This window comes from Pelmatolapia mariae, linkage group LG6 (assembly GCF_036321145.2).
Source record: "Pelmatolapia mariae isolate MD_Pm_ZW linkage group LG6, Pm_UMD_F_2, whole genome shotgun sequence".
Taxonomy (NCBI): domain Eukaryota; kingdom Metazoa; phylum Chordata; class Actinopteri; order Cichliformes; family Cichlidae; genus Pelmatolapia; species Pelmatolapia mariae.
The window spans coordinates 38377169-38388485 of NC_086232.1; the positions used below are offsets into that span (position 1 = coordinate 38377169).

General features: G+C 43.7%; 1 protein-coding gene across 2 annotated transcripts; it reads right to left on the minus strand.

Moving 5' to 3' along the window:
- Nucleotides 1-1915: 1915 nt before the first annotated feature.
- On the minus strand, nt 1916-9965 carry pcdh18a (protocadherin 18a). 2 transcript variants are annotated; one of them, XM_063476881.1, is made up of 4 exons: nt 7030-9965; nt 6257-6312; nt 5459-5631; nt 1916-3565 (listed from the first exon to the last, which is right to left on the minus strand). In XM_063476881.1, exons 1-4 carry the CDS (start codon nt 9502-9504, stop codon nt 2712-2714), a joined length of 3558 nt encoding a protein of 1185 aa, XP_063332951.1. In that variant the 5' UTR covers nt 9505-9965; the 3' UTR covers nt 1916-2711. The 2 variants fall into 2 exon arrangements, with proteins under 2 accessions (XP_063332951.1, XP_063332950.1); XM_063476880.1 differs by having other exon boundaries at nt 6257-6345.
- Between the last annotated feature and the right edge of the window lie 1352 nt (nt 9966-11317).

The window sequence follows — 11317 nt, forward strand, 5'->3', positions numbered from 1 at the left end:
AGTACTGCTGGGATTTAGTTGTGTGTGTGACTTCTTATGTGTGAAAGGGAATATTTATGGGTGTGTGTGCATGTGAGTCTTCAACAGACAGATGAACAGACAGAAATAGCCGGAAGATGAGAGCGAGATATGGAGGTATATGCATACGAGGGTGGAGGAAGATGGAAGACACTGGGTTTCAGAATGAGAGTGAGCGAAAGGCGAGTAGTACTGACAAAACAATTTAATGGGTGGATTTACTACAACAATAACAAGTGGGAGCTTATATTTCAAGTCAATTTCAAAGTCAGTATCAGTGCCACTGTTGTTTTTGTGTAAAATTAATTATGTGAGTGGTAATAAATGATTATGACTGGATCTTTCACCCTGTGTTTTTTTTTCTTTTTTCTTTCATTACACACACCATTACCCTTTGCCAAAGAAATTTCTTGTTGCTGATGATCATTCATCATGTATTGCCAATCTTGGGCTAATTTTGAAATGACATATACAACATAGTGAAATCCTGTTTCTACATCATGAAATAGTCCATTTTAAATGTACCTTTTATTGTGGTAGTCAGGTACCTATTGCTACAGAAGGTTGATACCTTATCCATAGTTTTGTGCAAAATATAAGGATACATCCAGTGCCAGTAACCTTGCACAGCATGACTATCTTGCTATCTTTACAAGATATAACAGGTTAATTAGAGTTCTTTAGTAGGCTTGTGTTGTCTCAAAGCTACTTATGTTAAATTAACCCAGTTGGCGGCTGACTGAAGTCTTGTAGGATACTTATCATATAAACATGTGAATGGCATCAAGCCAAAATCTTCAGTGACATTAGTTTAAAACAATTGAGCTGATGGCTAGTAGGATATATGGTGGATAGGCCTGCCATCCAAATACTGTTACAGATACATGAATCTGGATTAGCTTTCAGTAAGCTAACCTAAATTTATTACAAGCATGCTTTAGTTTCCCTTGCTCACACACACACATCCAGTGCTTGTTGTAATTGACGCTTGGAGTCTTTTAATGATGAAGACAAATGACTTCATTATTAGGTGTTTTCATGTGTACATGCTTTAGCCATTCTCCTGTTTTTATGTGTGTCTGTGTTCGCAATCTTGTTTTGCAGGTGTGTAGATGTTACTTGTGTCTGCCTTATGGCTGTGTGTGTGTATGTGTCTGTATGCAAATTCTAACCTTTACCTTGTTAAAACTCTGTTTCATGAGGTTAATTGCTTCATTTAGCCTAGGTTGTTTGATTTTTTGCGCTTTTAAATTAAACTTATTTTCTCCTGGGTGTGTGTGTGTTTTTAATTTGTGTGTTCTTGCTCATGAGTGTATCAACCAAAGATAAGCTCTCCCAATCACAAGCAGAGGAAGTGAGGGGAGGGCAAAAGCTCACTTCATACTTTCTCCTAATTGTGTTATGAGTCCATATGGCAGAGTTGTACAATACCATGATTTTAATTTCTCGTCATGTGCAGCTATTATCAGATGCTGTTCATTTGCTAAGCATATTTACCAGAAGCATTATGCTTTCACAGATGAGAGACAGTGAGAAAGAGAACCCCTAATCTGAAAGTAAATTAATGCCTAAATGCATTTAAATCTAAACAGATCATCTGGGAATAAATTCACCACTAATGGCATGTTTATGAGTAGAGTCATGCATGTGAATCATTATATAATGGGGCCTGGGGAAGGTTGCCTAGACAGCATACATGAGATTTTGGCTCTGTGCGCACAGGGTGCTGCAATTCCAATGCTGAGCATTAGGGGGAGGTAAGAGACAGATGGGGCAAATGTAAGTACTCAGTGAGGAATTCAAAAGAGAAATGAAATGAAAGAATAAATGTAAATAAAAGTAATTACTGAAAACCTCAGGCACCGAGAATAATTTTCAAACACTTTTATGAATCCCTCCACTTTATTCATCGTCCACTGGTCACAATGTTACCATACAAAACTCACTTCCAACATGGAACTGTATTGGAATGTGACTATTTTCAATATGCACACACACATTCAATAACAAAATTAAATACAGTCGTTTAGAAAATAAACAGGGCAGAGGAAAAGAGACACATTGAGTGATATCAAGACATGCAGTGACAAATATAAAAAATAGACATTTCGTTTTCTTTTTCTGTACAAACATACATGGACACATATAAATATATAGAAGTAAAAAAGAGTATTTTTAAAATACAAAGATCAAATTGTACAGTTACATTCCATAATAACAAAACAGGAGACATAGCACAATATTCAAGTGGGTTTGCCGTTTTCCACAGACACTGTACAATATTGTACACTGTAAGAGCAGAAATTAGATCACACAACTGTTGCTTTCTCCCTGTGGAGTCTCTTCACGCTGCTGTAAACATTACAAATGAAGAAAGGGTACAGTTTTTGTCGGTGGATTTCCTTTTGAAATCACTCATTCAAGCAACTTTGAGCAATCTGTTCTTTCAGCGCTCGCTTTGATGCTTTTAAGTCACCCAGATCACAACTTCAGTGCTGTTTTTTTACCTTTCTCTCAGCACTGAAAGGTAAGGAGAAAATCTGTTAAAATAAACAAGACGAGCATTACAGTGAATGTGAACGTTTTTTTTCTTCGGTTTTTTTTGTTGGCACAAGGAACAAGCATTTACCATAATGTGGTGAAATATTTCTTCATATCACACAGTGAAACAATGCTATGCCTTCTCTTTTTCTCTAGTTTTGCCTGACATCCTGCAGCAGTTTGTTGATCTCTTGGACCAGCTCGCTTGCATCCATGCCAGCCTCGTGGCGGTTCTCGCTACGCTTGCCACTCTGGTGACCCTGATGGAAAACACCATCAAAGTCATCTTCCTCATAATTCTCTGGAATTTCCTCCATTGCTGGCAGCCACTTTAAGTGTGGAGGCTGGCCACTGGTGGAGGTGGGAGTCGAAGTTGAGGGTGAGGATGAGGAAGAAGTAGAAGAAGAAGGGGAGGAGGAAACATGGTTAGTCCCATTTCCAGACCCACTTCCTGGGTTTAGATAGTGAGTATTGGCTGCCCATGCAGCCACCCCTGGGGGGTAACTGGGACCTTTACCACCTGGCAGCAACCCTCTCCGGTTGTCCTGGGGAACAGCGTTGTTACTGTGGTTACCAACAATGTTGCCACTTCGTCCATTTCCTCTCTCAGTGGTTGATGACGATGAGGTTGGGCTTGTTTCAGTGCATTCGACATAAGAGTCCATATTAGGGGGTAGGAGTCGCTGAAACACAGAGTTCATCTCTGTGAGGAGGGAGCCAGCCCCTCCTCCAGCTGCACACACATCACCTCCTGCTCCAGAGACAACACCTCCAGCTCCTTCCTCTTCATTCCCAGATTCTTTGCCAAAAGTAGAGAAGCTCTTGCGGCGCTCCGAGTCAACGGAGGACTGGTCATCATCGAGCTGAGGCTGCTGGGAGGACTCCTCCCCAGGGATGTACATGTTGTTGCGGTAGTCAGCAGAGGAAGCGGGGGAGGAGAGAGGAGGCATCCAGCACTGGTCAGAGTGTCCCAGGACACGACATTCATCCGTGCACAGTCTCATAGCTAAAGCAGAAAACAAAACCAAAAAAAGGACACTGAGTCAAGAGACAGTTCAACTACAAAAATCTTTATGACATTCGTCATGCATCAGGCAAAGTAACAACAAAAAGTCTGCAAAACAATTCAAACAAATCATATGTTTAAAAATCCTCAGACAAAACCATTTTTTGTTTGTTTTTTTATGTTTGTCAATTGGTACAGAAAATGTCAACACCCCTGAATAATACAAGCCATGAAGCCTAAGGCTGAAGTAAAGAGGGGTGAAAGTGTTATATTTGAAGTGATACACAGTTCAGCAGGAGGACAAGGTGCTGATTTCTTTAAGGAGCAGGGATGCTGTTGAGTCTGACGAGCCATGCCTTATTCTATTAGAATGATCCATGTACAATACCTAATTAATATTTCATGGTGCACCACTTCAGTCTTTCATTAAAATCAAAATCACAGCTCTGCTTTGTAAGTTTTTTATTTATTTATTTTTCTCTCAGTCTCTTCATATTCCTGTTTAGAGTTCCAGGTAGTGCCAGGTATGAAGACTATGACAGGATTTAAATAAACAAATAGACAAGTGTCAGATCCCACCCAAATGGCATCATAGGCAGCTATTAATGTAATATTTGGCTGCACTTCCAAGTATGTCCACACCTTCCAACTACAAGACTGAGGCAGGGATTTGCTTGTTTGTTCTTTTATCCTATCCAGCATGAAAAAGCACATTTGCCCATCTAAATAGAAAAATCTAAACAAATTAAATCTACTGAAGAGAAACAGTGGTAATCCTCCCTCTCAGCCCATTATCGTCTTCCCCTCCTTTTTCTTTTATATTAGCATAAAAGATAGCAGAAGAGAAAGGGGGGAGAAGGGTTCCAACACCTCCAAGTCATTTTCAAAGGGAGAACAAAAATAAGATACAGCAGGACTGTCCACATCCACCAATACTCGCGTTATCCATCTCTGTAAAGATTGTAATACATTAACAAAATGAGGGAGCAAAAGAGAGAGAGGGTGAGAGATCCTCAGGATCTCACGAAGGAGAAAGCAAAAGAAGGATGGAGTCAGTAAGAGAGAGAATAACATAATTCTAAAAGCAATTACTATGAATTCTCCTCAGTTCAGACATGAAAGCGCACCACTGTCACTCACCAGGGGGAAAAAAAGAGAAAGAAAAGAAAAAGAAGGAGGGAAAAAAACAGCACTCTGAGACGCATACCGATGAGTGACAGGCGACTCATCTCCGCTCCAGGGAGGATTTTACAGACACGACTCTATCTTAGGGGCAGATAACGCACACACACAACCACACACACAGTAACAGCCAGACACACTGTAACCTCTCTCAGTGTGATAACGAGCGTGGAAATGAGGGCTGTGTGGAAGAATGGGGCTGAGTACAATAGGGATTGTGTTGGAAACAGGGTGAATGGAGTGGCTGTAAAGGCAGGTGTACAGACAAATAATGGGCTTAGGCCTGGTGCTGTCCATGGTGCTGAAATTTGTCAGGGAGGCAGTACACTGGGTGCCTAGGTGCAGTCCGCAGGAAGACAGCTTGTTTCAATTGTAGCTTATTTTCAATTTGAACTGAGAAAGAAATCTCTTATTTCTAAGATCATGAGTGGAAAATGGCCATTTCAACACTCAAAGTGAAGCAAGACGCAAAATTAATCAGAAACCTACAACTGACAACTTCTGCAAAGTACAATAAAACTGAGGTGCAATTATGCTCTGGATGGTGAAGAAATATTTGAGTGTGAGTAGCTGCAATAGAAGGTGTTGGGTATGTAAGTCAGCTGACTGGCGCCTAGTCATGCTGTTATGAAGGTGACGCAAAACAGGAAAAGGTGTCATTTTACACAGGGACATAGGCTGAAGAGGTGGGTTGCATCACCAAAATCTCACCTGGGTGGAGTCGATGGTGCATTTCAAGGTGCATCAGGTCAGAAAAGCCCTCCCCCAGCAGCAATCTGTCCACGGGGGATTCCCGTCCCATGTCACAATCACTGTCCCCCGCCTCGCTGTCCCCACGGCCACTGTCCTTCAGGCTGAACTTGTCCATGTCTTGTAACGCATACCTGTGAGAAGCCATTAAAAAAAGACTATGAACACATATAAGTATAGTCTGAAAGTAAGTAGTAGAATTTTACACTTTGGACAAACACAGGTGGCACATTCTGTTTTGCAGGTTAAACAAATCAATCTGTCCTTAGAGAAGATTAGTGACAAGCAAATTATATCAAACTTAGGGCTGTTTCTGGAATCTGTCAAAACTTGTGACAAGCCTTGACCCATTAATTCTACACGCAGGTAAATTGCATCCATAAATAAATCATAGCAGCCACTAGGGTATCAATAAATATATCATCCAAAGATCATAATCAGATATTATGATGAAAGCAGTGATGGATGCAGACTTTATAACCTGAGCTCCTTTTAGCACAAAGAAATTTTTGTGATATTCAGACATCTAAGGGTTTCACACTTAGAACAGAAGACATTGGTATGACAATTGGAATATGAAAAAAAAAACAAAAACATTTGGACACCATAAAATCATGACCTACATGTAACTGATCAACTGACAGAGAAACCTGCACAACAGGTTGTTGACAAATGTCAGACACAATGAAAAACGAGGTTTAAAAAGTAAACAAAAGATAATCTTTTTGGGGGGGAAGGGGTGGCTGGGGGGTAAATTACCTGTAGCTGCGCGAGTATTTGTTGCCACGGAAACTGGGTCTGGGCTGGTACTGGCCCTGATGGAGCATGGACAGAAGCTGTGAGACTTGCTACATCCAAAAAAAAATGACAAAACAAACAAAATAAAACAAACAAAAAGAAACAGAAAGGGGGGATGAATAACAGATGGAGAATTGAGGAAGGGGAAAAGAGAGACAGACAACACAGAAGACAAAATAATGGATGAGTAAACACAAAATGGATGATGGAGGGGCTGCTAAAAATGGATGAGACAAAATGGATGATGTTAAAACAAAAAGGGGGGGTTGAGGGTGAGTCTAGATGAATATGTAGACATATCACTGGGGGGGTGAGTCATGGTCATGATGGAGGTAATGGTGACAGGGTGTAAACAAGGTAAAGACAAAGACACGTCTATAATCATCAACAGTTTTTAATGAGAATCAGTTTGAACTACAGGGCAGTGTTGATTAAGTCACTGTCACACATGGAAATGATGAGTTAATTTGCTCAAACAGGGACAGCTGTGTGAGGATGAGAATGCTGGTGTGTGTGTGTGTGTGTGTGTGTGTGTGTGTGTGTGTTCGTGCTTGAGAGAGAGAGAAACACTGAGAAAGAAAATTTGGAAAGGGGCTGAGGGATCACATTTGAAATATCTGAAAGTAATTTGTTTCTGTGTGTGTGTGTACGTGTGTGTGTGTGTGTGTGTGTGTGTGTGTGTGTGTGTGTGTGTGTGTGTGTGTGTGTGTGTGTGTGTGTGTGTGTGCACTTACCTCAACTGGTGGAGTTGTGTGTGCCAGTTCCAGGGCAAAGCTCTCTGGAATATGATTGGACGAAATGGTCACTAGGCTGTTCAGGGATTGGCGACTGTGGTGGTTCTGCCTGCTCCCTATCTGGGCTCGTTCCATGGGAGGTGTGGCTGAAGGGGAGCGGTGGTGGGCTCTGATTGGGAGAGTGCCGTTCACTGTGGGGACCAAGGTTATATCACCTTTGTGGATTTGGCGTGAGGGCTTCTTTGGGTGGTGCTGGTGGGTGGATTCTGCTACCCGGCAGTTATAGGAGTGCCTGGTGTCCTTTTTCTCCCGGTTACAGCGAGAAGCAAACACCACCATGATAAACATGAGTGCGACGCAGATGGCTCCCAAGGAGATGATGATAATCAGAGATACATCAAGTGAAGGCTCTCCTTGGTCCGTTACTGACCCGTGGTTCTCAATGGTCTCATGGAGAGTGATTTTCAGAACGGCCTTAGCACTGAGACTCTCACTTCCTTGATCTCTGACCACAACAGTCAGCTCTGCATGGTCATGGGGGAAGTTATCCAGACTAGCGTTGGCATGAATCTCACATGTTCTTGGCTCAATGAAGAAGAATCCTTCTTCGTTGCCACTGACTATAGAGCAAATGAGCTCAGCATTGACTCCTGTATCTCTATCAGTTGCCCTAACCACAGTTATTAAGTGTCCAGCCTCTGTAAACTTTGAAGCAGGCACATCTGCAGTGAAGTTCCACAGCTGAGGGACCACAATGACTGGAGGGTTGTCATTTTCATCCAGAATGTTCAGAATAACTGTGGCATTGCTGAGCAGTGCTGGTTTTCCTGCATCCTTTGCTTGCACAATAAAGGCTATACGGCTAACATCCTCTCGATCAAATGTGCGCAGTGCATAGATAGCGCCATTAGAGGGGTCAATGGTGACATAGGTGGAGATAGAACTGCCGTGAACAGAGTTCTCCAAGATGGAGTAGCTCACCTGCCCATTAGAATCCAGGTCAGGGTCAGTGGCCAAGATGGACGTCAGATATGCTCCAGGGGCATTGTTCTCTGATTTAAAGATCTCATATTGCCCCTTCTCAAAACGTGGTGGGTTGTCATTTTCATCAGTTACATGCACAGTGAAATGTTTGACAGTAGAAAGACTTGGAGTCCCTCGATCCTCTGCCACCACAGTCAGGCTGAACTCTGACCTCTTCTCTCTGTCTAGAGACACATTGGTCAAAATCATGTAGTTGTTCTCATATGTTTTCTGCAATTTGAAGTAGCCTTGACCATGAAGCTTGCACTCCACCTCCCCATTCAGTCCAGAGTCCAAGTCCTCTACCCTGACCAAAGCAACAAATGTGTCCAAAGGCGAAGCTTCAGATACATAAGCTGCATCTCCATTCCCCTGGGAAGACATGAGAGTGATGCTGATGTCAGGTTTGTTGTCGTTGACGTCTACCACTTTGACCAGGATCTTGCAGTGAGCGGGCATGGAGTTTGGACCCATGTCCTGTGCTTGCACATCGATATCATAAGAATTAGCAGTCTCGTGATCCACGCGCCTGATGAGAGTCAGGTGACCGCTGTCGGGGTTAATTTTGAATGTCTCCATTATTTTCGGAGAGACATGACTGCTAAATGAGTAGACTATTTTGGCGTTTGTGCCCTCATCCGCGTCCGTTGCGTTTAAGTCAATGAGCAGAGTGCCAACAGGTGAATTTTCTGGCAGATTGATGACATATGACGACTTTTCAAAAACTGGACTGTTATCGTTTGAGTCAGTAACACTGATTTTAAGGAGGGTCGAACCCGTTCTCGGGGGAACGCCCCTGTCAGAGGCCGTGTATTGAAGTTCGTAACCAGAGCGCTCCTCCCGATCGAGCTCCCTTAGCACCACCAGCTCAGCATATTTAACCCCATCAGTCCTAGACTGAATGTCAAGCTTAAAGAAGTTGTTTGGTTCTAAGGCATACGAGTACAGTGAATTCTCCCCGACATCGGGGTCTGTGGCGCTGTCCAGGGGAATGCGCGCTCCCACGGCCGCGCTCTCGGAAATCTCAATTGGGATGACGGCGCGAGCGAACTGAGGTGCGTTGTCGTTAATGTCCAACACCTCCACCTCGATGAGAAACAGCTGGAGGTGCTCAGTGGGGAGTGTTAGCACATCGAACTGAATGGAGCAATTCAGATTCTTTTCGCAGAGTTTCTCGCGATCAATTTTGGTCTTGATGCTGATTTCTCCGTCCTGCTCGCGCACATTGAAGAAAGACGAGCTTCCTCGTTGCATAGCTCTAAAGCGGAGCGGCACCGAGCTTGGAAGTTTAGCCAGGACATCCGCGACGTCTTCTTTCAAGCGGGCAATGACAGTGCCAACCTTCTGCTCCTCATAAATCTGATATTTCAGTGTCTTGCCAGTGATGTGCTGCGTCGCCAGTGCCAAAACCGCCAGAACTTTCCACATTCTTGGTAGAAGGAGCCCCTTCATTTTGGTCTCCTTTGTATTTTGCTGAACTCCGAAATAAGTCCAAAAAAATTACTGCAAAATGCAGTGGAGATCTGTTCCAGTTTCAACTTATTAAATGCTGAGCTCGCTGATTCAGTAGCTGCATTGCTTTCTCCACTGGGCAAGGGGAAAAACACCCGATTGTTAAATGTAAGCTTGATTAAGTTGCTCTAATTTCCATAAAACCATCCAAATGTGTTTCTGTCTGTTCTCCGTTGTCATACAGATCTGTTGCGCGCATCCAGTGTGCGGGGGAACCAGCGGAGTTCCACTGAAATCTGTGCGCCTTTCTCTCTCTCCTCCCTGCCTCTGGTCTGTGCGCCGTGCGCTCTCTTTCGCTCCCTCTCTCTATTTGAGGTGCCTCTGCACACAGAGTTGCCCAAAATAACCGCCTCAAACGAACTAGTTGTAGATCAGCCACGACCCTTTTTTCACATCCCAGGAAAGACAAACGATCCTTAAATCAAAAGCTGGCTGGTAGCCACTCAAACTCCGAAAAGAGAGGAAAGGGGAGGCGCAAGAGGGAGGAAAGGGATAAAGTGTGTGTGTGTGTGTGTGTGTGGGGTGGGGGGGGGGGGGGGGGGGGGGGGTAAAAAAACCCCGCCCTGTGGGGGTTCACTTTCACCACTTTTCAGAGTAACGACTACGCATCTACAATGGACAGAGTAGAAAATAAACTAAAAAAAGAGCATACTGAAATTGCTTCCCCCGTTGCTATAAAACCCCGGGAAGGTTTACGAGTTTCTCGCTTCGGGTCTGTTCTCTCCAGACAGCGCGGAGACACAAAGAGTCTAAATTATCATTAAACAAGAAAGATATACAGTCACATTCATCTTTAGCTTTGTAAGTCCCTATACTTGAATCACTGATAGACACACCTAGTCGAGCTATAACCAGCTGTCACCACACACACTCCTGCTGAATGATTGACGCACCGGGTGTCTCCGCGTTAGTGCGTATGCGTGCCACCAGCTTGTACTGTACCAAGTCTTTCTCTGCTCTTTCAAGTGGCAGCTGACTACCCCCTTCTCCATGCTCAGACACTTTGTAGGAGATGTGTTCAGCGCAATATATTTTTTCACATGTGCCTCATCTGTAACTGTCTATGGGTGAGGGTATAAGCCGGGTAAGCTGTGTGGCGAATCGCGTTGAAAGGAAGCCGGACTCTAATGAATGCCTTAAAAGAGTTGGTCACGCCGAGGAACAGCTCTGTCCCCGTGCACAAATCTGTTTAACATCAAACTCCCCGCAGGATGGGTTTCTGATAAGCAACGGAGCATCCACAATTCTATAGTTTGGGCATGTATTTTTCTGTTCACTAGAAAAAGGGGAAAAAATCTAATTGGCGCAAATGTGCAAACAGGCCAGAGAATCAAACATAAACAGAGAAATGAATAAAAGCACGAAGAGAAAGGGAGAGAGAGATCTAAGGTTTACAATGTGCACAACTGGGATGTGCATTCTGGAGACCATCTGGCGCGGTTTGTTTGGCACCGGGACCCAGCGATTACAGCCGACCAAACAAGACTCCAGCGGAGCCACGAACCCCACACAACTGTGAGGAAATGAGTTGTCATGGGGGATTGTAGAGTACCAAGCAGCTTTTCCAGAGCTGTACTCGCGTGTTCGCTCGCGTGCTTGTGCGTGTTTCTTGTGTGTGCGTCAAAAAAGACTGAGAAAACGCGCTCATCAGAGCTTCAGTCACCAAAACTCCTCATACATATTGAAATGAAATATTATAGAACACACCGAAGATGAGACACTAATGCGGGTGACCATCTGGAGCAGAAAGAAC

What these genes read in the sequence shown, in the direction of transcription:
- pcdh18a (XM_063476880.1), bottom strand. Translation starts at nt 9,504, where the DNA reads ATGAAGGGGCTCCTTCTACCAAGAATGTGGAAAGTTCTGGCGGTTTTG. An exon ending in ACACAACTCCACCAGTTGAG is followed by an intron (nt 6,346 to 7,029) that starts GTAAGTGCACAC and finishes TTTTGGATGTAG; the next exon opens with CAAGTCTCACAGCTTCTGTC. An exon ending in AAATACTCGCGCAGCTACAG is followed by an intron (nt 5,632 to 6,256) that starts GTAATTTACCCC and finishes GGCTTCTCACAG; the next exon opens with GTATGCGTTACAAGACATGG.